Genomic DNA, 27,794 nt, shown 5'->3' with positions numbered 1-27,794 from the left:
AGACAGATAGCATAGAGGTAGGGCGTTTGCCTTGCATGCAGAAGGACAGTGGTTCGAATCCCGGTATCCCATATGGTCCCCTGAGCCTGCCAGGAGCTATTTCTGAGCATAGAACCAGGAATAACCTGAGCGCTGCTGGGTGTGACCCAAAAACCAAAACCCAAAAAAAAAAAAAAAAAAAAAAATCAGTAAATCTGTCACTGGACTCTTTTTTTTTTTTTTTTTTTTTTTTTTTTTTTTGCCACAACTGGCAGCACTCAGGGGTCACTCTTGGCTTTGAGCTCAGAAATTGCTCCTGGTAGGCCAAGGGGAACCATATGGGATGCCGGGATGGAACCTGGGTCTGTCCTGGGTTGGCCATGTGCAAGGCAAATGACCTACTGCTGTGCTATTGCTCCAGCCCTAGAGTCATTTTTTTAAAGTACAATGATCATAAGACAAAGTTTGAGAGCTACTATGCCAGGTCTCTTATTATATAAACCTTACTGGGAGGGAGACACAGAAAGCCTTACAGAGATTGTGGCCATTTATAATGGCATGTTTGTTATTGTTGTTTTGCTCTATTTTATTTTTTGTTTTTGGACCATACTTGATGGCACTCGGGTTATTCCTGGCTCTGCATTCAGAAATGACTCTCGGCAGGTTCAGGAAACTATATGGGATGTTGGTATTGAACCCATGTAAACCATGTGCAAGGCAAATGCCCTACCTGCTGTGCTATCACTGTAGCACCAGCAGTTTGTTTTTAATTACAAAAGTTGATAGTTTGGGCCCCTCATCCACTGCTATCTGTAGGGTATTATTCATAGGAAAATCACAAGCTTTGTGACCCTGTGAGTAACCCAGATTTCTGTTTGGTGTGTAATAAACAGAGGAGCCATTTCTTTAAGCCCCCTGCTCTGAGCACACCACACCTGAATTATTATTTTTTTTAAAGGATTTTGTTTCGTTTTGTTTTGCTTTTTGTGTCATACTCTGTGGCGCTCAGGAATTACTCTGGCTCTGCACTAAGAAATTGCTCCTGGCAGGCTTGGGGGGCAATATGGGATATGCTGGGATTCGAACCACTGTCAGTCCTGGGTTGGCTGTATGCAAGGCCAAACACCCTACTGTTGTGCTATTTCTCCAGCCCCAAGATCTAAATTCTGATTTTTTTTTTTGGTTTTTGGTTTTTGTCTCATACCTGGTAGTGCTCAGGGTTATTCCTGGCTCTATGCTCAGAAATTGCTCCTGGAAGGCTCGGGGGACCTTATGGGATGCTGGGATTCGAACCACCGTCCTTCTGCATGCAGGCAAACACTCTACCTCCATGCTATTTTTCTGGCCCCAAGATCTGAATTCTTAAGAGTTTTTGTTGGTTTGTTTTTGGGCTACACCCGGCAGTTAATGGGTTACTCATGGCTCTGTGCTCAGAAATTACTCCTGTCAGATTTGGAGATCATAGGGGATGCCAGGGATCGAACCCCAATCAACCAGGTGAAAAGTAAACACCCTACCCAACGTGCTATCACTTCAGTCCCTTACTTAGTTTTATTTTGAGGGGGACTATAACAAGCTATGCTCAGAGTTTACTCTTGGCTCTGTGCTCGAGGACCATCCTTTGCAGGTTATGGAATGCCAAGGATAGAAGCTGGGTCCAGCTCGACTGCTGCCAAAGTGATCATCTAGAACTTGGAGTGATGGTATTACAAGGAGAAGACATTTGCCTCGCACATGGCTGACCTGGGTTCAATTCCTTGTATCTCATATAGGTTCAATTCCTTGTATCTCATATGGTCCAAGACCTGCTAGGATTAATTTCTGAGCAGAAAGTCAGGAATAACTCCTGAGCCCAGCGGGGCCCTAAAACAACAAGCAAAAAAGTCACTATCTAAAACTTCTGCCAATTAAATCTGGAACTCTGTATTTTGACACAGCTGCTCCTCAGCACTGAACTGACTCATTAAAAATAGACTTGGTACAACCACCCACACATGTAGCTTACTTTAATAAGGGTATCAGACCAACAAATTCAGTCTTCTAAGGCCTCAATATCTTCACAGTAAATATCACCTCTGCAGACCAGATGCCCCCACAGCCTACTTAATATAAAGATTCCCTACCTGGAGGAAACACAGTTTTCCTCTGTCCTGGTAGCAGCTGGTGCTCTGTATTGCATACACTTTTTCACCCATCTCCTAGATTAGCAATAAAGTACATGCTGTATGATAGCTAGGGAACACTTCCAATAGAGCTCAAGACATAAAACCTCCAATTTAAAGAGGTGTGTCAGAGCAATCTGGCTGTAATTTGTGGGAGCTATATGTGTAGCAGGTGCTGGTTGTAACACTGGAGGCTGGCAAGCTTCAACTACTACAGAAAAAAAGAGTACATTGGGCCCGGAGAGATAGCACAGCGGTGTTTGCCTTGCAAGCAGCCGATCCAGGACCAAAGGTGGTTGGTTCGAATCCCGGTGTCCCATGTGGTGTTCCCCCCCCCCCCCAGCAACGCCGAGTGTGGCCCAAAAACCAAAAAAAAAAAAGAAAAGAAAAGAAAAAAAGAGTACATTTTACTGGCACATCATTATTATTATATATGAAGTCTGAGATGACCTGATGTGGTATTTATGTTGTATTTAGTAGTTATGCTCTTGAAAATTTGTCCATCATCAGGGCATTCTTCCTTTTAATCTCCATCCACCATGGGGGTACTTGTTTATTTTTTTTTTTTATGGTTTTTGGTACCAGAGATCAAACCTGGGTTGGGCACATGCAAGGTAATTACCTTAACTCCTCTACTATCTCTCTGAACCCTTTTATTTTCTTCCCTTTTTGGGGGTGCTCACACCCAGTTATGCTTAGAGTTTACTCCTGGCTCTACATTCAGGGATCACTCCTGGTGGTCGTGAGGAGAATCAAAATCATGTATTTTTGGGGCCGGAGAGATAGCACAGGGTGTTTGGCTTGCATGCAACGGAACCTGGACAGATGGTAGCTTGATTCCCAGCATCCCATATGGTCCCCTGAGCCTGCCAGGAGTAACCCCTGAGCTCCACCGGGTGTGACCAAAACCAAACCAAACCAAACCAAAACAACAAAATTATGTATTTTGCGCAGGACCAAACCTGAGTGTATGTATGTATAGCAAGTGTATTATGCCATACTAGCTCTCTAGCACCTTCATTTTCTTAAATGCTGCTATAATCTCAAGAAAAAAAATGAAAGAAAAAATTACCACAATCAGACTGAAAGAAAGCTGTATGTGCTACTAAAATTGGTCGAGAAAGGGAGAGATGATATAATAAAGGCTGATTTTTTTTTTCCCCAGGTGGAAACACAGCTGCAATACAAACTGGCTCAAAGGGAGACTGGTGGTTGCCATGACAGTCTCTGAAAGAGAAATGGAGTTGGGACCAGCTGCCACAGGGGAGGCCTCAGCAATCCCTCCCTTTATACAAGATTAAGGAGGCAATTAAAGCGAAAGGAAAGCAACAAGAGGTGTCTGTTAATTCCTTGCATTATTAACTTCAATGATGATTGATTAAAAAAAATTTTTTTTTTTGGTTTTTGGGCCACACCCATTTGACGCTCAGGGGTTACTCCTGGCTATGCACTCAGAAATCGCCCCTGGCTTGGGGGGGGACCATATGGGACGCTGGGGGATCGAACCGAGATCCGATCCGTCCTACACTAGCGCTTGCAAGGCAGCCACCTTACCTCTAGCGCCACCTTCCCGACCCCTCAAAACTTTTTTTTTTTTTTTTTGTGGTTTTTGAGTCACACCTGGCAGTGCTCAGGGGTTTTTCCTGGCTCCGTGCTCAGAAATTGCTCCTGGCAGGCACGGGGGACCATATGGGATGCCGGGATTCGAACCGATGACCTCCTGCATGAAAGGTAAACGCCTTACCTCCATGCTATCTCTCTGGCCCCCCCTCAAAACTTTTTTAAAATAAATTCTTTAATTGAATCACTGTGAGACAGTTAAAATTTTTTCATGATGACAAATTTTTCAGATGACTGAGTGGCACTCAGAGGTTACTCTTGGCTCTGCACTCAGAAATCGCTCCTCGTAGGCTGGGGGGACCATATGTAAAGCCAGGAATCGAACCCAGGCCTGTCCCAGGTTGGCCACGTGCAAGGCAAATGGCCATATCACTGTGCTATCGCTCCAGCCCAAGGAGTGATCCTTAATACAAGGCCAGGAATAAGCCCTGAGTGCAGCAGGTTGGGGCCAAACCCTCTACAGTCCTCCCTACCAAAAACTAAAATAAAGTAATAAAGGATAGACTAGTGTTTGCTTTGGCAGCACATATACTAAAATAAAGGATAGTTTAGATAAAGCACCATGCAAAAAACTTATTGGCTTGAACAAGCCTTCTGCTCTGTTGTATTCTCCCAAAAGTCTAATGTGGAACATTACACAGTACCTTCTGCTCTTTATGAGCCTAAAACTATTGCAAATCTGGAATCAAAAAATTCCAAAGTTTAATAAAAACAGGTATTTTACATGTACACTTTACACCCTCAACACCATAAACACTCTAAAACACAGAACTAGAAAAGCATCTGAACACTATCAGGTGTAGCCCCAAACAAAATAAAACAGTGTTCAAGTAGGCTGGAGTAATAGTTCAGTGGCTAGGGTGCTTGCTTTCAAATGGCTAGCTTGGATTCAATCCCTGGTAACCTATATGGTCTCCTGAACCTATCAGGAGTGATCCCTGAGCACAGAGCCAAGAGCACTGCTGGGTATAGGCTAAAGCCAACCAACTAACCAAACAAATAAGCAGACAAAACACTAGTGTTCAGGGACCCAAGAGATAGTACTTGTATTAAGGCCTTGCAGTCTCCTGACTCCAGCTAGAATTCCTGGCACTACAGATGGTCCCATGAGCATAGCCAGGAGATCACTCCTGTGCAGACAGAAATAGTTCTTGAGGGCCCGGAGAGATAGCACAGCGGCATTTGCCTTGCAAGCAGCGATCCAGGACCAAAGGTGGTTGGTTCGAATCCCGGTGTCCCATATGGTCCCCCGTGCCTGCCAGGAGCTATTTCTGAGCAGACAGCCAGGTGTAACCCCTGAGCAATGCCGGGTGTGGCCCAAAAACCAAAAAAAAAAAAAAAAAAAAATCTTGATCACCTCTGGTTGTGCCTTTCCTCCACTCCAATAAAGTGTTCAGAGTCCACTTAAGACAGCTTATAGTAGGGCCGGAGAGATAGCATGGAGGTAAGGCATTTGCCTTGCATGCGGAAGGTTGGTGGTTTGAATCCCGGCATACCATATGGTTCCCCGAGCCTGCCAGGAGTGATTTCTGAACATAGAGCCAGGAGTAACCACTGAGCGCTGCCGGGTATGACCCTCCAAAAAAAAAAAAAAAAAACAACAAACAAACAAAAAAACTCTAAAGGGGGGCCCAGAGAGATAGCACAGTGACATTTGCCTTGCAAGCAGCCTATTTAGGACCAAAGGTGGTTGGTTCGAATCCCGGTGTCCCATATGGTCCCCCGTGCCTGCCAGGAGCTATTTCTGAGCAGACAGTTAGGAGTAACCCCTGAGCACCGCCAGGTGTGGCCCCAAAACCAAAAACTTAAAAAAAAAAAAAAAACAAAAAACAAAAAAAAAACCAACCTAAAGGGGTCGGAACAATAGCACAGCAGAAGGGCATTTGCCTTGCACGCGGCCAATCCTAGACGGACTCCAGTTCAATTCCTGGCACCCCATATGGTCCCCCGAGCCTGCCAGGAGCGATTTCTGAGCGCAGAACCAGTAGTAACCCCTGAGCATGGTTGGGTATGATCCAAAAAACAAAAACAAAACAAAAAAAGAGTTGCATTTCCAAAAATCTATCAATGATAATAAAGACAGTGAGAACATACTCTATGTAACCAAATCTAAGATATTGCAAATCAGGGAGGGAGTGACTAGGGAACATATAGTTTCTGCTCAAACAAAGGCTACAAATGACAAGGCAAAATATATCATTGGGGCACAAAGCAGACAATAGGTAAAATGATCAGAATGGCCTAATTTACCCCAGGAGCCTTATTTGGGTTAACCCTAAATAAGAAGTACATCAAATTGTAGGTAACCGGAACACTGATCTGTTTTTAAACAATGACTTTAAAGAGACCATAAGAAAGAGGAGAAATTAGCTTAGAGGAGAAGCTAGCACAGGAAATGGTAGTGTTAAGAGTGTAAGAGAAGCCTGACCCGCACCAAGCCTAGCATGCTGTCATAGTAACAAAGAGGGTTTGGCCATAAGTGGCAATGCTTAAGGAACCAGAGGCAGTATTGGTAATTAAACTGGAGCCAGCTGCTTGCAAGTTGCTTACCTTAACTTTTGCACTCTCTCCAGCCCCAGAGAGGGTTAGACTGACAAGGGGAAGTGAAATAAACTGGAAATGAAGTCCTACAGATCTCTATAGAATAAAACAAGACAAAATCCTATCCCAAGCTGGGCAGTACATTTATTTGACTTGCACATGGCTAACCCAGATTTGATCCCTACCAACACAGACGGTCCTTTGAGAATTGCCAGCACTAATCCCTAAGCATGGAACCAGGATTAAGCCCTGAGCACCACTGGGTATGGCCCAAAAGCCAAAAATAAATAAATATGGGGCCAGAGTGATAGTACAGTAGGTAGGATGTTTGTCTTGCACACAGTCAACAGGAGTTTGATCCTGGGCATTTTTATGGTTGTCTGCCTGCAAGAGTAATTCCTGAGTACAAAGCCAGAAGTTATCCCCATGTACAAAGCCAGGTGTGGCCCAACTACACTGCCACCCCCCCAACCCCAAATTTAATCTATCCTAAAGATACTAAAAAAAGGGCATGGAACACAGAGTGGAAGAACACTTGACTTGCATGTGTGAGGCCCTGAGGATTTAAGAAAAAATCACTAGGAAATCATTGCTGTTTTTCAACAGAAAGTTAACTTCATTTACTTAGTAATTCAACCAATATTCATTTCTAATTTGTTTTGTGTGTGTGTCACACCAGGTAGATAAAGGATCACTCTGGTAGGTTTGGGGGAACATATGGTTTAATGTCCACTTGACTTTCTGTAGTCCATCCTGATTTAACACCTTTTTTTCTTTTTTCTTTTTGGTTTTTGAATCACATCTGGTGGTGCTTAGGGTTACTCCTGGCTCTGCACTCAGAAATCGCTCTTGGTAGGCTTGGGGGACCATATGAAATGTCAGGGATCTATCCTGGGTCTGTGCAAGGTAAATGTTTTACTGCTGTGCCATCATTCTGGCCCTGATTTAGCTCTTTGCACCACTTATTGCTGAGCACTGCGAGTAGTTAAAAATAGCCCCTGAGCAACACTGTGTGGTCTCTAACCCCTATTCCAAAAAATTAAGCTTAAGGGGTTGGAGAGATGGTACTTCATGCCTGCCTTACACATGGCTGACTTGTGTCTAATTCCTGGCACATGGTTCCCAAGCTCACCAGGAGATGCCAGGTTTTGAACCACAGTCCTTCTGCATGAAAGGCAAACGCCTTACCTCCATGCTATCTGTCCAGCCCCAGCAAGAGTAATTTTTGAGCACAGAATAAGGAGTAACCCTGAGGCAATATTTTGGTCAAAAAAAAAAAAAAAAGAAAGAAAGATAACAAATAATCCCCCAAATAAATAATAAATAGAACAAAAAGTGAGCTAAAAAAGGAGCCTGAAAAGTTACAGTGAGACATGAAAAGAAAGGTTAAAAAAAGAAGTCAGGGACCGGTGAGATAGCATGGAGGTAAGGCGTTTGCTTTCCATGTAGAACGTTTGAATCCCGGCATCCCATATAGTCCCCAGTGCCTGCCAGGGGCAATTGCTGAGTGTAGAGCCAGGAGTAACCCCTGAGCGCTGCCGGGTATGACCCAAAAAACAAACAAAAAACAAAACAAAACAAAAAAGGAGTTAATTATGAAGACAGGCAGAATGAGAAGATTAAAACAAAGTTGCTATGGAATCTGGCAACAAAGTAGTCAAAAGAACTTAAATTTAAATGAATGGGCTAGGGGCCCCGACAGTGATAAGGTGTTTGTGTTTGTGTTTGCGTGGCTGACCCAAAACCAACCAGGTTTGATCACAGCTTCTCATATGATCCCTGAGCCTGCTAGGAGTGATTTCTTTTATCATCACTTTTTTTTGGTTTTGGGGTCACACCCGCAGGCAGTGCTCCTGGCTCCATGCTCAGAAATCGCTCCTGGCAGCTCAGGGGACCATATGGGATGCCGGGATTCGAACCGACGACCTTCTGCATGAAAGGCAAACGCCTTACCTCTATGCTATCTCTCCGGCCCCGCTAGGAGTGATTTCTGAGCCCAGAGCCAAGAGTAACCCCTGAGTACCACCGGATGTGGCTCAAAAACCAAAATAAATAAATAAAACAAACAAATGAGCTGGAATGATAGCATAGAATGTAGGACACTTAATTTGTACATACATGTCTGACTCTAGGTAGATCCCCCATATCCTATAGTCCCCTGATCATCAACAGGGGTGATCCTTGAGTACAGATCCAGAACTACCTCTGAGTATTGCTGGGTTATTGCCTAAAAGTCAAAAAAGAAAAATTTTGGGAGCCAGAACGATAGCACAGTGGTAGTGCATTCTCTTTGTATGCAGCAGACCCAGCACAGACATGGGTTCAATCCATAGCATTCCATATGGTCCCCCAGCCTGCCAGGAGTGATTTCTGAGCACAGAGCCAGGTGTAACCCCTGAAAACCACTGGGTGTAGCCAAATCTCCCCTCAAAAGAAGAAAAATTTCAATGATGTATCTAGAAGACAGAAGAATGAGTAATATAGAAAGTTAAGATGGTGGGGCCGGCGAGGTGGCACTTGAGGTAAGGTATCTGCCTTGCAAGCGCTAGCCAAGGAAAGATCGTGACCGTGGTTCGATCCCCCCGCGTCCCATATGGTCCCCCCAAGCCAGGGGCAATTTCTGAGTGCCAATCCAGGAGTAACCCCTGAGCATCAAACGGGTGTGGCCCGAAAAACAAAAAAAAACAAAAAAAAAACAAAAAAGAAAAGAACAGAAAAGAAAAGAAAGTTAAGATGGTACAGGTAGAAATCTGGCTATGAAGGACAAATGTAAAAGGGGTTTGATATGGAGGGGATGTGAGGAATATCAAAACAATTTATATTGGGGTGGGGAGATAGTGCAGGCACAAAGATGCTAAACCATGTTTAATTCCCCTGGCTTTCCTTAGTTTCCTAAGCCCTACCAGGACTAAGCCCTGATTCCTCAGGGTATGGCTCCTCCACAAAACAACACAACAAAACAAAAACAATTTATGCTGATAAATGTTATTTTTGCTGATATATTTTTATGGAGGATGGGGCCAGAGTGGTGGCGCAAGCGATAGGGCATTTGCCTTGCATGCGCTAAACTAGGACACACTGTGATTAGATCCCCCGGTGTCCCATATGGTCCCCCAAGTCAGAAGCTATTTCTGAGTGCATAGCCAGGAGCAACCCCTGAGAGTCAGTGGGTGTGCACAAAAACCAAAAAAAAAAAAAAAAATTATGGAGGAGTAGAATTTGGTGATTCATTTTATTGAGGATTAGTGGAGAAGAACCCAAAGAACAGACATAAAATTGTAATTGGCACACGATTTATGGAAACCAAAACCTTAAGGGCAAAGACAGATTAATTTGCCTCCAAGGACCATACTTCTACCAAACTAAGTTAGTTAAATTAACTAAGTTAGTTAAACTAAAACTAACTTAGTTTTCTTTTATGTGAAGGTCAACTTAGATAAGTGTAAAATTTGCTGGGTTTTACTAGGATCCACCATTTCCTGATGTGATCAATATCCAGAAGCAAAATGTCTCCAAAGAAGCTAACAAAACCAGGGGCCGGAGAGATAGAATGGAGGTAGGACGTTTGCTTTGAATGCCTGAGCCTGTCAGGAACGATTTCTGAGTGTAGAGCCAGGAGTAACCTCTGAGCGCTGCTGGGTGTGACCCAAAAACCAAAATAAATAAATAAATAAAAGAAGCTAACAAAACCATGTCCATCTAACCTCTTAGCCACATAAGCAGACGAATAAAAATGGGTTCATAGGGACTGGACACATAGTAGATTCAGGTTCAATCTGGTACCCCACATATATAGTCCCCCAAGCACTGCCACCTGATGTGATCAATATCCAGAAGCAAAACGTCTCCTAAGAAGCTAACAAATCCATGTTCATCTAACTTCTTAGCCACACAAGCAGACAAATAAAGATGGATTCATAGGGACCAGACACATAGTATAGCACATAGTGCACGTGCCTTTCACTCCTCAGTCCAGGTTCAATCTGACATCCCCCAAGCACTGCCAAGAGTAACCCCTGAGCTTGCTGAATGTGGTTCAAATACAAAAATAAAATAGGGGCCCGGAGAGATAGCACAGCACAGCGGCGTTTGCCTTGCAAGCAGCTGATCCAGGACCAAAGGTGGTTGGTTCGAATCCCGGTGTCCCATATGGTCCCCCGTGCCTGCCAGGAGCTATTTCTGAGCAGACAGCCAGGAGTAACCCCTGAGCACCACCGGGTGTGGCCCAAAAACCAAAAAAAAGAAAAAAGAAAAAAAAATAAAATAAAATAGATTCATAACGGCAGAAGGAACTTAAGCTATTGGAAATTTAATTCATAGTTGATGAAAGTGTATTTACACTTTTGTAATCAATATACTGAAACTTAGAAAGCATGGAGGTATGGCATTTTCCTTGCATGCAGAGGACGGTGGTCCAAATCCCAGCATCCCATATGGTCCTCTGAGCCTGCCAGGAGCGATTTCTGAGCTCTTAGCCAGGAGTAACCCCTGAGCGCCGCCAGGTGTGACACCCTCCCCCCCAAAAAAACACATAAAAAATGTAAGCTCTAAGAAAAAACAGTGGGAGCCGGAGAGATAGCATGGAGGTAGAGCGTTTGTCTCACATGCAGAAGGACGGTGGTCGAATCCTGGCATCCCAAATGGTCCCCCGAGCCTGCCAGGAGCAATTTCTAAGCATAGAGCCAGGAGCAACCGCTGAGTGCCGCTGGGTGTAAACTCCCCCCACCACCACCACCAATAAGAAAAAAAGGAAAAACAGTGGAGGGAGCCGGATTGCCTTACATGCAGCCGGCCCAGGAATGATGGTGGTTAGATTACCAGCATCCCATATGGTTCCTTGAACCTGGCAGGAGTGATTTCTGAGAGTGGAGCCAGGAATAACCCGAATGCCTTCAGGTGTGACCCAAAACCAAACAAACAAAAAAACAAACAAACCAATGGAGGGGCTGGAGAGATAGTACAGCAAGAGAGCGTTTGCCTTTCATGCCTGGGTTCAATCTCCATCATCCCATATGGCCTGGAGCCTGCCAAGAGTAATTTCTGAGTGCAGGACCTGAAGTAATCCCTGAGCACAGCTGGGTGTGGCCCCAAACCAAACAAACCGAAAAAAGAAAAAGCAAAGGAAAAGATAAAACAGTGGAACTATAATAAGCTTTAAGGGAAAAATATTTTTCCCTGAAAAATAAAAAAAAAATTGAGTACTTCTTAACTTTCAATGTTCATTAATAGCAAAGGTTTAACTTACTACTCTCTTGCCACAGTTTGTATTACAGTGAATTTCCATGGGTGAATGAATCTTGGGAGAAGAAATCTCTTAAAGAAAAGTCCTCCTAACAACCCAGGAAATTAACTGCTCCAACTGTTTCAAGGGAGTGCTTGGAAAGGCAGAGACAGGAAGAAAAGAAGTTTTGACCGAAGAGCCTACTCTATTCTGATGCCTGGGAGTGGGCATTTTATAAAAATGTTGTCACCTACAAGAAGTACTCAATTGAATAAAACACGACAGGAAAATGGAATCTGGCATCATTCTAATTTCAATAACACTCCAGGGGGGGAAATAAAATAGAATTTGGCATCATTCTCTAGCCCGATGGCCGTGCAGGTCTGTCTGAAAGCCCCAAAGGTTTCAGATCCCTGGAACAACTCGATCACCTGATGATGCTGACTCAGAAGCCCTTGAAGCGTCCCAATTCTTTGGCGGGGCTCAATTCTGAGACTGCGAGAAGGACGGGATTTCAGGAAGGTGGCTGATAAGGCTACAACGCCGCTCAATTTTCGGGTTTCGGGAGCAGGGGATTGCGGGGGAAGGACTGAGTTTCTGAGCAACTCTCCTCCTTTCCTCCTCCTCGTCCCTTAAGACCGGGAAGGCCGGAGCGGGGAGGAGGCTCCTTCCCGCATTCGGCTCTCCAGTGCCTCTTGCCTTACGGGAGCAGGCCCTAGGTGCCTTGGCTCCCTAGTCGATCCCTTCGTGCCGATCCCTTGATCCAGCCTGAATTTTACCTGCCGGGAGCCCGCTGTTGCTTCCGGTGCGCCAGGCACCTACCGAGGAAAATGGAGGCGTCGAACCGAGACCGGGGAAGGAGAGTAGTAAACCACCGCACGGCCCCTCCGCCTCTACCGTCGCCGCCGCCGCTGCGTCGACGTGCTGCATCACTTCCGGCGCCCTGTCATATGGTGTTTACGTCACTTCCGGCGGCCTGTCATCGGCAGTGGACGGGCCTTGTTCTTCCATTCTTGGGTCCATGTCCTTTAGGGCTTCGTAGGGCGGGAGGAGGGTGGCAGGGAAAAGTGTTATTAGAAGCGTCTCTGGGAGCCGCTGCTGTGGCAGAGCGCTGGAAACAGAATGAGGGGATCGGAAGCCATCAGGCCGAGAAAGTTACTAGGCATCATTGTAGCCGCTCTAGCCAAAAGAACCATAAAGGCTACCGTGAAGGGCGTTTCCATGGCCTCCTCTCTATGGTTCCACTCGTCGCTTCCGGTTCCGGGGAGGAGCCAAGCTGACTGGGGCGAGTGGATCGGGGCTTCCTTAAGTCGGTCGATCTAGCTGCCTGGGATGGCTGTGGTGCAGCTTCTCTTGTTCGGGGGTTTGTGGAGTGTGGTGGGGACGTCCAATCTGGCGGTGGTTACGTGCGGCTCTGTGGTGAAGTTACTCAATACGCGCCACAACGTCAGGCTGCACTCGCACGACGTGCGCTATGGGTCAGGTACTGCTGCTGGCATTCGGGTGGTCTGGGAAGGCCTGGGAGACTCTGGGGGGGAGCAAGGCCTGGGGAGGTTCTGAGAGCCTGGGTGTGTGTGTGTGTGTTCCTACTGTAGACGACTTAAGGGTTGGGTTCTAAGGTATCTTAAGAGTGATCGATAGGTTTCTGTTTTGTGACCAGAGTGCTAATACATTATATGCACCCTATTTGCGGCTTTTAATGTTCGAAGGAGGCAGCTAATGTGATCTTTGTTTTATAAAGGAGGGCACAAACTCAAACTTAATGACACATCGATCAGATCTGTCAGATACGTTCAGATTTAAAGTCTGCTTTTCGCTACTCTGTTCAGGAGAAAGTGAGTTGTAGAAAGAGTTACAGCAAGAGTTCTATTTCTGAGACCACTTTTTAATTTTTTTCACAAATTTTCTTTTAATCAAGGGTTTTTTTCTTTTTTATAATTCTATTACCATTTAGTTGTGCCAAGTAATAGTAGGTAAATTATTCATACCTGCCAAAAGGAAGACTTTAGGGAGGTTGAGAAACTGATGACAAAGTGGAGGAAATGTTACACTGCTGGTGGGATTGGTGTTGGAATATTGAATGCCAGAAATAACTATTATGAGCAACTATGTAAACAACATTGTCTAAAATAAAGAAATTTAATTTTAAAAAAGGCAAAGACTACTTAAAGCAGCAAGAGAGAGAACAAATCCTCAACAACATAAGAATAGCAACAGATCTTTCATATAATATTTTACGTCAGGAAAGATTATAATGATATATACAAAGTATAAATAAAAGTCCAGCCTACACTTTTTAATTTTTATGACCTTTTTATCTTTTGTGTTTTATACTTGCTCTTTTTCTTTGATTCCTTTTTATCCTTGTCTTAATTCTCACACAAATAATTTAAACCAAAAGTCACTGGACTGGAAATTGTTTAGGGGACTTTTTTTTTTGGTTTTTCAGGCCACACCCGTTTGATGCTCAGGGGTTATTCCTGGCTATGCCCTCAGAAATTGCCCCTGGCTTGGGGGGACCATATGGGACGCTGGGGGATTGAAACGTGGTCCTTTCCTTGGCTAGCGCTTGCAAGGCAGACACCTTACCTCTAGCGCCACCTTGCCGGTCCCAAAGCATTAGAAATATTTTCATCTTTTTTTTTTGGGGGGGGGGCTTGCCCTGCTGTACTCAAGGTTTACTCCTGAATCACTCAGGTATCACCCCTGGTGGGGCTCAGGAGGACTGTATGAACTACCGGGGATTGAACCTGGGTCAACCACATGCAAGGCAAATGCCTTATCCTCTGTACTATCTTTGCAGTTCCTAGGGGACTTTTTAATATATTTAATTAAAATGCTTAGTTAGCAGGGTCAGCACAGATTTAAAGAGCTCTAACAATGTGTTTCCTATTGCATTACATACAAAAATTATAATGATGAACCATTCAACAAGTAACAGGAAAACAAAAGACTAAAAAGAAGGAAGGGGAGGGCCTGGAGAGATAGCACAGTGGCGTTTGCCTTGCAAGCAGCCGATCCAGGACCAAAGGTGGTTGGTTCAAATCCCGGTGTCCCATATGGTCCCCCCGTGCCTGCCAGGAGCTATTTCTGAGCAGACAGCCAGGAGTAACCCCTGAGCACTGCCGGGTGTGGCTCAAAAACCAAAAAAAAAAAAGAAGGAAGGGGAAATGAATTCATCTAGTGAGATATGAGAGCCAGTAAGATGACCACTAGATTCCTTGTTGAATGTTAGATGGTGAGAGGAAGTTCTTTCAGATGGGGACTAAAGGTTCACAAGTCCCAGACCTATTATATGTCAGGCTTGTTACTTTGTAATTTTATCCCACTTTGGATCTGCTAACTGATCAGTGGGTGTAGGAAGGCCTGGCAGTAGGAATGTGAGGGTGTGAAAACTCTTCATGTGCTTCTGATATGAAGCTATATTTGAGAACCAGGCTCATTTTACAATCCGGAAAAAATAGATCAGATCTGAACTGAATGTTGAGAAGAGAGCTCTGTACCTGAGACAGTTAAGCATCCCATTCGTTAAAGAAAAGAGGGATTATCCAGTGCCAACAATGGTTCATGGTCAGTGGTTAGATATTAATTTGACTCATTTGAAAAACGTGTTCAAGGGGCCGGCGAGGTGGCGCTAGAGGTAAGGTGTCTGCCTTGCAAGCGCTAGCCAAGGAAGGACCACGGTTCCATCCCCCGGCTCTCATTTGTTCCCCCCCAAGCCAGGGGCAATTTCTGAGCGCTTAGCCAGGAGTAAACCCTGAGCATCAAATGGGTGTGGCCCGAAAAAACAAAAAAAAAAACCAAAAATCGAGAAAAACATGTTCAAAACATAAATGCTTTTTATCTTCTCTTCTACCAAGAATTTAAGTTGGATAAGGAAAAGGGATAGAATTGTACGATTTGAAGAGTGAGGAGGAAGTGAAGGATTGAATAGAAAAGGAAAAAGTAGGAGAAGTTGTAAAGCATGATCTACTTGTATAATTATTATTAGTATGTGTCTGTGTGCATGTGCGTGCACCAAACTTCATGGGCTTGGCAGCTACTAATGATCTTGTGTTTTGTGGACTATTCAGTGCTAGGGCTCAATCCCAGGCCTCCTGCATGCAAACAAGCACTCAATCAATGAGTTGTCTCTTAGGTCTAGACTATGATTTAGTGAAGCATGTAATGACCAGGAGAATCATAAAGACAGTAACCAGAAGTAAGGAAAGGTCTGCCCTTTTTCGTTGTTGGTTATTTTTGGACCACACACCTGGCAGCACTTGGGTTATTCCTAGCTCTGCATTTAGAAATTACTTCTGGGGCTGGAGCGATAGCACAGAGGTACGGTGTTTGCCTTGCATGTGGCGGACCTGAGTTTGTTCCCTGCGACCCATGTGGTCCCCGAGCCAGGAGTGATTTCTGAGCTCATAGCCAGAAGCAACCCCTGAGCATCACCAGGTGTGGCTCAAAAAAACAAAACAAAAAAGCCCAACAAAATTACCTCTGGTTGGCTCAGGGGACCATATGGGATGTTGAGGATTGAACTTGAGTTGGCTACCTGCAAGGCAAACACCCTACACTGTGCTTTCACTCTTGCCCCTAACCTTTTGTTTATGACAAGTTGTAACGAAGTCCTAATACTTTCACTGGTCCTCTCTCATGCAGTGGGGCCAGATTTGGTAGCAGGTGGTCAGAGAAAATTCTTTTTTTTTTTCTCCCTGCCCCAGAAAAAATTCTTAATCTAGTCTTTGCTAGGAGACTGGCAGTGCAACTCTCACTAAGTGGAACAGAGTGGTATAAATAAAGGATGTAGCAAAGTCATAATGAGCTGAATGTGAAAAACAGCGGGGTCTGATATTCTAGATACAAATATTCTCCAGATAATTGTACTATCAGAATAACATGTTAAATGGTAAAAAGGAAATATGAAAAAGGGTGGGAGTTGTGCCAAAGAGATAGATAGTATAGCCAGTAAATTTTGATCCCTGGCACCCAAACCTAAGGACTGATATTTGAACACAGAGCCAGGAGTAAGCCTGAGCACTTCTGGGTGTGGCCTAGAAACCAAAACCAACCAAACAAGTGCAAGGAGTGGTGGCTCAGTGGTAGAGCACCTGCCTTGCATGTATGAAGCTCTGGTTTCTTTATCCTTGGCACCATAAGAAACAAGCAAACAATTCGACAACTCTGGTCAAGCAGGATCAGGAAATTGATGGCAGAACTGTGACAAGCCAATAAGTATCTGAAGAAAGTTCTGGAAATTATGATGTACCTCCTGAAGAACTCAGTAAGTGAGGCCTAGGGAAGAGAATATACTGAATATACTGGAATTTGGGAGAGTAGCCTGCTTAGCGAAACTCAAAAGGAAATAAACCGTTGTGAGAGGCCATGAGATAGAGTGATTGTTAAGGAGTTTAATAGTCTGGGAGATAATACAGTGGTGAGGATGTCTGGTATGTACTCAACCTGGTTTGAGTCCTGACACAAGTATTTTGGGTGATTGCACTGGAATGGCAGGGCCTGAGAGGTCCTAGCATTCAGGTCTTCAGGTCCTAGCATTGAACTGCTGGTCTGGTTTATCAGGTTTTGTGGTTTTTTTGTTTTGGTTTTTTTTTTTTTTTTTTTTTTTTTTTTTGTGTGTGTGTGTGTGTGTGTGTGTGTCACATCCGCCAGCGCTCACGGGTTACTCCTGGCTCTGCATTCAGAAATCACTCCTGGCAAGCACGGAGGGACCAAATGGGATGCCAGATTCTAATCACCATCTGTCCTGGATCCGCTGCATGCAAGGCAAACACCTTACCACTGTGCTATCTCTTTAGTCCCTTGGTCAGATTTTGTCAGGAGTAGTACCAAGGCCCTTGAACAGGGTGTGGAAGGCCCTCTCCTCACTCTCATAAATGAAGGCATTTTGGGGCCTAAGAGATAGTAAAGGGCTGAATGAAGACTTTGTCTGCTGGAGACATTGGTTTTATCCTAGCACCACAGGGAACAACCCCCCAAGAACTGGAAATAGCTCCCAAACACCACTAGTCATGACCTAACTTCTTCTCTTCATCCTTGACAGATGTAGACATTTTATTTTGATTTATTTTGTTTTGTTTTGGGGCCACATCTGCCGGTATTCAGGGCTTACTGCTGGTTCTTACTAGGGCTTATTCCTAGCAGGTTCGAGGAACAATATGGTATGCCAGGCATTGAATTCAGGTTGGCCTTGTGCAAGCAACCTCCTGTGCTATTGCTCTGGCATCCAGATTTAGACATTTTAGAGTTAGGCTGCCTAGGTTCAAAATCCTAATACAATCTCATTGAGTGGGATGGCCTTGGACTACTATTTGGGTTCATATTCCATTATAAAATGGCAATGACTTGGGTCCAGAGCAATAATACAGACATTAGGATGCTTGTCTTATACCTATCTTTTTTGAATCCTGGCATTCCATATGATCCCCGGCCCTGCCCTTAATTGTGAAATGTGATAAAAAAATTTTTTTTGAACTACTCTTAGTAAATGTATTGCAAATATATTAATATTACTTAAGGACTGAGATATGGCTTACATGGTAGAGAATATGCCTTGCATGTATGAAACCCTGTGTTATTCTGTTATTGATTCCTGAGGTGTTGCCCTGGTCACCCCAAAGCATGATGAAGTATGGCCCCCAAATTAAAACCAAAGAAAAGACTCCTGACATACTGTGAGTTATCAAAGCTCATATAAACAGGTAAAAATACTACTTCAGGGTCCGGAGTGATAGCACAGTGGTAGAGTGTTTGCCTTGCATGCAGCCAATCCAGGAAAGACCTCAGTTTGAATTCCGGCATTTCATATGGTCCCCCATGCCTACCAGGACCGAGATCTGAGTGCAGAGTCAGGAGTGACCCCTGAGTGCTGCCGGCTGTGACCTACCCTATCCCCCCAAAAAAACACTACTTTAAAAGAAATCACAGAGCCTAAGGGATAGCACAGTGGGTTGTGTGTTTGCCTTGCATGTACCAACCTGGGTTCAATCCTGGCATCCCATATGGTCCCGCAAACCTGCCAGGAGTGATTCCTGAGTGCAGAGCTAGGAGTAAGCCCTAAGCACTGCCAGGTGTGACCCATAAACAAATCAGAAAAAATTTAATGTCCATATGGTCATTTACTTAAGACTCTTTGGTGCAGATTCTTGGACTTTCTGATATGATATTACACTATAAATATGATTAGTATTTTTTATTAGTATATTAGAAAAGATGCTACTAAGCGACATTTCTTTTTACCCTTCCCAACCTATTTTATGACATAGGGCATATTACTGACCTTAGGAAAAAGAGGGGTCACATTAGTTTTACACTCTTTTTTTTTGGGGGGGGGGGATCACACCCAGCAGTGCTCAGGGGTTACTCCTGGCTCTAGGCTCAGAAATCGTCCCTGGCAGGCACAGGGGACTATATGGCATATGGGATGCCGGGATTCGAACCACCGTCCTTCTGCATGAAAGGCAAACACCTTACCTCCATGCTATCTCTCCGGCTCCAGGTTTACACTCTTTCTTTTGACTATAGGCAGTGGGCAGCAGTCAGTGACGGGAGTGACCTCAGTGGATGACAGCAACAGTTACTGGAGGATTCGGGGGAAGACTGCCACAGTATGTGAGAGAGGAACCCCTGTCAGATGTGGCCAACCCATTCGGCTGACACATGTCAACACTGGCCGAAACCTCCATAGTCACCATTTCACCTCACCTCTTTCTGGAAACCAGGTAAAGTAGCATCCTATGGTTATTGTTATTCTGTGTATTTCTCAACTGAGTTATTGTTTAAGATGTTTATTTTTTTTTCTTTTTCAGTTGTAGATGTCCTCTTTTGTACACACATGCTGAATAAGATGGGAGGGAAATTGTTTTGGTCAAGCAGAGTTTGGAATTTTTACACCTAGATCAAATCAAGAAATGAGAAAGAGGGGCCAGAGCAATAGTACAGCGGGTGAGGTTCTTGTCTAGCACGTGGTCAACTCAGTTCTGATTCTCTGCTATCATCTATGGTCCCCTGTGCCCTGCCAGGAGTGATTCCTCAGGTCAGAGCCGGGAGTAACTCAGGACCACCGGGTGTGGCCCCCCAAAAATTACAAAACCAAAAATAGTACTGAAAGGCTAAAGCAATAATACAGCAGATAGGGATCTTGCCTTGCACATGGCTGGCCAGGGCTTGATCCTTGGTTTCCCATATAGTTCCCTGTAGTGTATTTCCGTAAGATTCTTCTTTGCCTGTCGTCCACCTGGATCTTCCAGGTGGGGGCGATTAAGTAGAAAATAAAGGGCTTGTTGGCAAGACGAGAGGCTTTTTGGCAGAGCTGACGGCTGGCTCGGAGGTTGTTTTGGGAGCTGGCATCAGAACTGTTAAAGGACTTTCATTGCCAAACTTTTGTCCCCCAACCTTTCTATCTGTCTGGATTATTTACTTCGGAGAATTATCATTTAGGTTTCCCCCAAAAGGGGGGATGTAAGAATGGGAATTAATCTCTCATTTTGGGAGATATTTCTGGATTCGCATCCCCCAACAGTTCCCAAGCTTACCAGGAACAGATTTAAAGGTAGTCTATATAGGTATACTGAGTATAATGGTAGGAGTAACCCCTGAGTACTACCAGAAATGGATCCTAAACTAAACAAACAAATGAAATATTAAAAGATCTATTTTTGTTTTATTATGGGTATATGTATTCTTCTCCCTCCCCTTTCCAGCCTCTGTAACAGCAATACCAATGTCGCTCTCCTTTATCTTCCAGGAAGTGAGTGCTTTTGGTGAGGAAGGTGAAGGTGATTATCTGGATGACTGGACAGTGCTCTGTAATGGGCCCTACTGGGTGAGGGATGGTGAGGTACGGTTCAAGCACTCTTCCACAGAGGTTTTGCTGTCTGTCACAGGAGAACAATATGGTCGGCCCATCAGTGGACAAAAAGAGGTGCATGGCATGGCCCAGCCAAGCCAGAACAACTATTGGAAAGCCATGGAAGGCATCTTTATGAAGCCTAGTGAATTGTTGAAGGCAGAATCTCACCACTCAGAGCTCTGAGTCTGAAGATTGTAAGCCACTGTCACCACACAGTGTTCATAGACGTATGCTGCTGATTCACCTTGGGATTCCTGTCACAGGATCCCAGGACAGTGGACATGTCCCTATTGAGTTGAAGATGCATGACAGAAAATGGTGGCTCTGTATTTTGGAAGCTTCAGCCCCACCCCTGAATTTGATATTTCCCAAAGGTGGATACTTTTTCCTGACTATGGGACTCACTGGTAAAGGAACAGATGTTTTCTATTTAAATTGGTTAAACAAAAATGAGGAGATATTCCTCTTAACTTTGGAAATTTTTTACTTCTCAGAAGTTTGGTGTTACGGACTATTCATGTGTGAGATTTTTCCCTTTTTCCAAAGTGATGATAAAGATAAACAATCCAATTGTTAGCTGCTGTTGTAATAGATGTACTATGTCATTGGATTAATCCTTGGGTCCTAATAGGTCCCGCTGTCATTCTGACATGCTAAAAGACTTGTTGCAGACTAATCTTTTATTTAAAAATAATTTTGGGGGTACTCAAGTGCTGTGCTTGTTGGGGGAGGGGAAACCATCTTTGTGGTGTTGGGGTTCTCTTGCATGCATGTAAGTTATCCGCTTTAGTCCTTTCAGTTATCTCCCTGGTTCCACATCTAAACTTTTTCTAACCTTTTTTTTTTTTTTTTTTTTGTGATATAGGTGGTAGAATGTAAGGGGGCAGTGCTCAGTTGAGGTAATGCTCAGGAGGTTTGAAAGCCCTTCTCTGCGATTATCAGCCAACTGGAAATTCAGTGCTATTGTCCTGTGGTGCTTGGGGAATTATCCAGGCCACATCTAGTAGTGTGCTGAGGCACCTTCGGGGCTGTACTCTGCAATTCTTGGGGTCTTGTGGTACCAAGGATTGAACTGAGATTGACTGCATGCAAGTCATTCACCTAAATCCCTGTCCTGTGTGTCCGGCAAAAACTTTTTACTCTTAACTTGTCCCCTAGCAACTCACCTGTCTTCCATTTTTGGCTTAATAGCCAGTGAAAGTTGAGGAAAGGGAGTAGAAAAATCCAACATTTATTCACTTCCTGCTAAGTATTGTATTACCATCTTATCTCATTTAATTGTCACAGAAATATCACAGGATGAATTAGGAAAGTAACTGCCTGCATTTTTTTTTTTTTTTTTTTTTTTTTTTTGGCTTTTGGCTTTTGGCTTTTGGGCCACACCTGGTGACGCTCAGGGGTTACTCCTGGCTATGCGCTCAGAATCGCTCCTGGCTTGGGGGACCATATGGGACGCTGGGGGGGCTGGGGGGTTGAACCTTGGTCCGTCCTAGGCTAGCGCTGGCAAGGCAGCCATCTTACCTCTAGCGCCACTGCACCGGCCTCCTGCCTGCATTCTTAAAGCTAGTGATAATTTTTTTGTTTGTTTGTTTTTTGTTTTTGGGCCACAGCCGTTGACGCTCAGGGGTTACTCCTGGCTATGTGCTCAGAAATCGCTCCTGGCTTAGGGGACCATATGGGACGTTGGGGGATAGAACGGAGGTCTGTTGTAGGCTAGCTCTTACAAGGCAGATGCCTTACCTCTAGCGCCACTGCTCCAGCCCCAAAGCTAGTGATAATTTGATAGGGTGAATCAGGGATGTAGCTCAACAGTGAAGCACTTATAGATCCAATCTACAAGGCCTAGATTTGATCCCTAGAACTACAAAATAAAAGGGGGGAACTTGGAGAAATACAGCTGGTGGTTTACATAGCTGATCTAGATTTGATTCCCAGCACCATATATTGTCCCCTGAACCCAATAGGAGTGATTCCTGAACTCAGAGGTGGTGTCAGTTCAAAGTACTGTTGGGTGTGGCCCTAAAAATAAAAAAAAGGGAAGGAACCCAGCTGTCTGCTGCATGCTTTTTTTTTTTTTAACCTATAATTATGTTAGTTCTTGAAGAAAACTACTTATTGTAGGGCAAGTGTAGGATTATTTTTCTCTAAAGAGAAGTGTAGAAAACCTTTTGGTCCTCAAAGGAAAACATATGCTTTTTCTCTTAGTTAATTCCAGATATTTTTGGCATCTGCAGGGATTTCAGTGACTAGCGGGCCATTTAAACTTTTTTTTTTGGGGGGGGGGCACATATGGCAATGCTCAGGGATTACTCCTGGCTCTATGCTCAGGAATTATTCTTTGTAGGCTCAGGGGACCAGTTGGGATACTGGGGATTGAACCTGGGTTGGCTGCTTGGAAAGCAAATGCCCTACCCCCTGGACTATCACTCCAGTCCTGCCATTTAAACATTTTTTTTTATTTTGGAGTGGGAGGGTCACACCTGTGGTGCTCAGTGCTTACTCATAGCTTTGTGCTCAGGTATCATTCCTGGCAAGGCTTGGAATCATATGTGGTGGTGGGGATTAAACCCACATCAGCTGCATGTGAAGCATACACCCTATCTATTGTACCACACTCTGGTTTGACCATTTTATTTATTTTTGTATTGAGCCACACCCAGCTATGCTCAGGGCTTACTTACTCTTGGTTCTGGGCTCAGGGATCACTCTTGGTAGTGCTCAGGGGATCATATGGGTTGCCAGCAATCTCCCAGCGTTCCATATGGTCCCCCAAGCCAGGAGCGATTTCTGAGCAGATAGCCAGGAGTAATTACCCCTGCCTTTCTTGGGGTGTGGCCCAAATACAAAACAAAGCAAAGCATTTGCTCTATGCTGTACTATCTCTGGCTCCATGCCTTTTATTTTTATGATTTCTTTTCTCTGTTTTTTTTTCTGTTTGTTGTAGGGATTCTTTGTTGCTTGTTTCTGGGCCACACAGAATACTGAGGTGGTGCTCAGGATTTACTCTTGAGGAATCTCTTGCTCAGGGATCACTCCTTCGAGTATCAGAGGCCTATATGGAATGTCAGGGATTGAACCTGGGTCAGCTGCATGCAGATACTATGTAGGTACCTGCCTACTGTACTATTATGCAGACTCCATTTTGCTGTAGGATATTAACATTGAACATTTGGGGATTAGAAAAAGTATGCAGTAGGTAAGGTGCTCAGGTTCTACCCCCAGTATCACATGATTTTATGGGCCCTGCCAGGATTAATGCCTAAATCAGAGCCAGGAATAAACTCTGAACATAGCTGGGTGTGGCCCAAAACCCAAAACAAAAAAATTGAACATTTGGGGATATCAAATGTGCTAGATATGGCCCAAGATAATAAAAGATTTAATCTTACACAGATCAGTCTCAATAAATTGAGGCTACAAACTAGTTGAGCTCTGTCTGCTTTTCTCATTATTCCACTTCAGATCTCTCAGATAATAAAATCAACATTTCAGATTATTGAGATAATTGAGAGTAGAGCAGGGGTCTGAAACTCGTGTTTGCGGTCTTCCATACAACATTTTGTGGCCTTGCCCTAGAGGAATCTTTTTTTGTTTTGTTTTAGTTGTTTGGGTCACACCCCCCAATGTTCAAGGCTTACTACTGACTGCACTCAGGGATCACCCCGACTGCCTCCTGAGGCCCCCAGGTAAATTGAGTTTGAGAACCATGGAGTAGAGTGATAACAGTGTGGGCGATAGAAGAAAGGAAGTGATAGGAATCAGCTGAATTAAGGAAAAATTGCACATGATGAGAGAAGCCAAGAGATAGCTTAATGATGGGGCCAGAGAGATAGCACAGCGGTAGGGTGTTTGCCTTGCATGCGGCTGGTCCGGGACAGATGGTGGTTGGGTGGTTGTAATCCCGGTATCCCATATGGTCCCCTGAACCTGCCTGGGGCAATTTCTGAGAGCAGAGCCAGGAGTAACCCCTGAGTGCTGCCAGGTATGACCCTTCCCCCCCACCAAAAAAAGAGACAGCTCAATGGGTTGTAACACATACTTTGCTTTTAAGAGGCAGGTGAGGTTCAAATCCTGACACAGTATGGTACCCTAATCTCTGCTTATTATGCCAAAAAATTAAAAGATGAGAGACCACAGAGATAGTTGGTAAGACCTTTCATGTACGAACCCAAGTTCAATCCCCAGTAGCACATATGGTCTACCACACCTAGCTCAACATGATCCAAGCACAGAGCTAGGAGTAAGCCTTGAGCATAGCCAAGAGTGCATTCACTCCCCAAAAGAAAGATGTGTAAGAAAAGTCTTTGAGGGGCCGGGTAGGTGGCGCTGGAGGTAAGGTGTCTGCCTTGCAAGCGCTAGCCAAGGAAGGACCGCGGTTCGATCCCCCGGCGTCCCATATGGTTCCCCAAGCCAGGGGCGATTTCTGAGCACATAGCCAGGAGTAACCCCTGAGCATCAAACGGGTGTGGCCCAAAAACCAAAAAAAAAAAAAAAAAAGAAAAGTCTTTGATTTGGACAGTTTTATTTAGGAATGGGCCACATTTCATAATATTCAGGGGCTACTCCTGGGTCTGCTCTGAGGAATGACTGCTGGCAGTGCTCAGGTACTTTGTGGTGCTGGAGTCCCAGCCAGGTTTGGCTGCTTGCAAAATATGTAGGATCTCTGGCCCATTGGAGGTTTGTTGTTTTTTTTTTTTTTTTTGGTTTTTGGGTCACACCTGGCAGTGCTCAGAAATCGCTCCTGGCAGGCTCAGGGGACCATATGGGGTGCCGAGATTCGAACCACCGTCCTTCTGAATGCAAGGCAAATGCCCTGCCTCCATGCTATCTCTCTGGTCCTCCATTGGAGGGTTTTAATAGAGTGTATAGGCTTTCTCTAAGGGTTCACAGATATACCCTGAGAAGAGACGGCAAATTTTAAAGAATGGGACAAGAGAAATAGTCTAATGATAAGGAAGATAGATAAGGAAGGAAACCAGAGGCTAGGGAAGTGGTCAAAAGAACCTTGTGTGTGGGGCCCTGCTTTCAATCATGTCTACACACACACACACACACACACACACCACTGTACTGCATGCAAGGCAACCGCCCTACCTCCATACCTCCATGGTATCTCCGCCCCCACCCCCAGGTGTAATTTCTGAGCGCTGAACCAAAAGTAACCCTTGGCCACCCCTGGGTGTGGCCTAAAAATAACTCTCTAGGTGTTGGAGAAGTAAAAGCAATTTGGGTAGTACAAGTGAAAGCTAAATGATTCTTTATTTGAACAAGTAGTAAAGAGTGAGTCAAGTTTTGTAAAGATTAGTTTGTAGAGATTAGGACGTGAGCAAAGGAACAATGTTCACTATAACACATATTTTATTTTATTTTATTTAAACACCATGATTACATACATGATTGTGTTTGGGTTTCAGTCATGTAAAGAACACCACCCATCACCAGTGCAACATTCCCATCACCAATGTCCCAAGTCTCCCTCCTCCCCACCCGACCCCCGCCTGTACTCTAAACAGGCTCTCCATTTCCCTCATACATTCTCATTATTAGGACAGTTCAATATGTAGTTATTTCTCTAACTAAACTCATCACTCTTTGTGGTGAGCTTCCTACGGTGAGCTGGAACTTCCAGCTCTTTTCTCTTTTGTGTCTGAAAATTATTATTGCAAGAATGTCTTTCATTTTTCTTAAAACCCATAGATGAGTGAGACCATTCTGCATTTTTCTCTCTCTCTCTGACTTATTTCACTCAGCATAATAGATTCCGTGTACATCCATGTATAGGAAAATTTCATGACTTCATCTCTCCTGACAGCTGCGTAATATTCCATTGTATAACACGTATTTTAAAAACCAAACTTTTCGTAGTTCAGGTTCCATATTTAACTGAGATGTAAACGGGCCAATTAAAGGTAATCGTGGGGCCAAAGTAGCCCCAGTAGGGCGTTTGCCTTGAATTCGGCTGACCTAGAACACACCTCTGTTGGTCCCCTGGTGTCCCATATGGTCTCCAAGCCAGGAGCGATTTCTGAGTGCATAGCCAGGAGTAACCCCTGAGCGTCATTGATTGTGGTCATGGGTGTGGCCCAACAAAAAAACAGAAAATAAAAGAAAGATGATCCTAAGGGAGCCTCAAGTGATAGTACATTAGGTAGGTCATTTGCCTTGAACACAGCAAATCTGGGTTCAATCCTGGGCATCCCATGTTACCTGGAGCACCACAAGGAGTAATTCCTGAGTCCAGAGCCAGGAGTATCTCATGATCATCGCTGGGTGTGGACCCCAAAAATGAAAAATGCTGATCCTAAAAAAAAAAAGAAGAAAAATGCTGATCCTAAATTGCTTAAGTCATGTAACTACATTTGCTTTCTAAATCAGCTATTTCTCTAAAGAACAGGAACCAGGAACCTTTTTTTTTTTTTTTTTTTTTTTTGGTTTTTGGGCCACACCCATGACACACAGGGCTTACTCTTGGCTATGCTCTTAATGGGATGTAGGAAATTGAACCCAGGTCCATCCTGGGTCGGCCATGTGAAAGGAAACACCCTAACACTGCGCTATCACTTTGGCCCCAGGAACTATTTTTCTATAGTTTCCTGCCTCCCCATCCATTTTGCTCTTTACACAGCAGTCACAGATTTTTCCGAATAAAGTGTCCAGAATGTACTGTGGCACAGTTTGTTACTACACAGCAAATGATTAGAACAGTATTCAAGCTGTGAGTGGATTAAAAAGTCATGCTGCCTGGGGGAGAGATACTATACAGAGGTTAAAGACTTCCATCACATACAGTGGATGGGGCTCAACCCCCTGTACCACATCACAAAGTCTCCAAAACATAACTCAGTGTGGTCCAAACTTATGAAAGCAAAAGTCTTCCCGAAGAGATAGTACAGTGAATAGAGCACTTGCCTTGTATGTGGCAGACCCATGCTTAATCCACTACACCTGACATTGTCCCCAAAGCACTGCCAAGTATTGCCTCAAAACCAAACCAAACAGGTCATTATTAGGGGGCCAGGGACATGGCTCGGTGGTTGAGCACTTGCCTTGCATAGGTGAGATACTGAATGTCACAACACCTATCAAAAATAAAAATCAGGGGCCGGGCGGTGGCGCTGGAGGTAAGGTGCCTGCCTTGCCTGCGCTAGCCTAGGATGGACCGCGGTTCGATCCCCCGGCGTCCCATATGGTCCCCCAAGAAGCCAGGAGCAACTTCTGAGCGCATAGCCAGGAGTAACCCCTGAGCGTCACAGGGTGTGGCCCAAAAACCAAAAAAATAAAAATAAAAATCAAATCCGGAGAGAAAGCATGGAGGTAAGGCGTTTGCCTTTCATGCAGAAGGTCATCGGTTTGAATCCCGGCGTCCCATATGGTCCCCCGTGCCTGCCAGGAGCTATTTCTGAGCAGACAGCCAGGA

At 44.5% G+C, this 27,794-nt stretch overlaps 2 protein-coding genes and 1 non-coding gene across 5 annotated transcripts in view; 1 reads left to right on the top strand and 2 right to left on the bottom strand.

Annotated features, from left to right (window-relative positions):
• SUPT6H (SPT6 homolog, histone chaperone and transcription elongation factor) overlaps positions 1 to 12,422 on the bottom strand; it is a 56,065-nt gene extending 43,643 nt beyond the window's left edge. The window contains exon 1 of one of the 2 annotated variants that reach the window (XM_049771187.1): positions 12,303 to 12,422. The gene's annotated coding sequence lies outside the window, so the exon portion shown is untranslated. The remainder of the gene's footprint in view (positions 1 to 12,302) is intronic. The other variant, XM_049771178.1, reaches the window with a different exon arrangement.
• Positions 788 to 912, bottom strand: LOC126033061 (small nucleolar RNA SNORA11). Its single transcript, XR_007504223.1, has one exon. It is a non-coding gene; the product is annotated as a small nucleolar RNA SNORA11 (small nucleolar RNA).
• Positions 12,423 to 12,561: 139 nt separating the features above from the next.
• Positions 12,562 to 20,953, top strand: SDF2 (stromal cell derived factor 2). 2 transcript variants are annotated; one of them, XM_049772689.1, is made up of 4 exons: positions 12,562 to 13,006; positions 19,051 to 19,247; positions 20,273 to 20,303; positions 20,412 to 20,953. In XM_049772689.1, the coding sequence occupies exons 1-4, from the start codon at positions 12,856 to 12,858 to the stop codon at positions 20,558 to 20,560; spliced, it is 528 nt and encodes a 175-aa protein (XP_049628646.1). In that variant the 5' UTR covers positions 12,562 to 12,855; the 3' UTR covers positions 20,561 to 20,953. The 2 variants fall into 2 exon arrangements, with proteins under 2 accessions (XP_049628646.1, XP_049628640.1); XM_049772683.1 differs by having other exon boundaries at positions 12,565 to 13,006; positions 20,273 to 20,953.
• The last annotated feature ends 6,841 nt before the right edge of the window (positions 20,954 to 27,794 follow it).

Source organism: Suncus etruscus, chromosome 1 (assembly GCF_024139225.1).
Source record: "Suncus etruscus isolate mSunEtr1 chromosome 1, mSunEtr1.pri.cur, whole genome shotgun sequence".
NCBI classification, from domain to species: domain Eukaryota; kingdom Metazoa; phylum Chordata; class Mammalia; order Eulipotyphla; family Soricidae; genus Suncus; species Suncus etruscus.
This window is presented reverse-complemented; position numbering and strand designations above follow the sequence as displayed.

Excerpts from the sequence above, each read along its gene's own strand:
- SDF2 (XM_049772683.1), top strand. The coding sequence starts at position 12,856 with ATGGCTGTGGTGCAGCTTCTCTTGTTCGGGGGTTTGTGGAGTGTGGTG. Across the intron at positions 13,007-19,050 it reads CGACGTGCGCTATGGGTCAG|GCAGTGGGCAGCAGTCAGTG; the intron begins GTACTGCTGCTG and ends TTTTGACTATAG. Across the intron at positions 19,248-20,272 it reads CACCTCTTTCTGGAAACCAG|GAAGTGAGTGCTTTTGGTGA; the intron begins GTAAAGTAGCAT and ends TTTATCTTCCAG.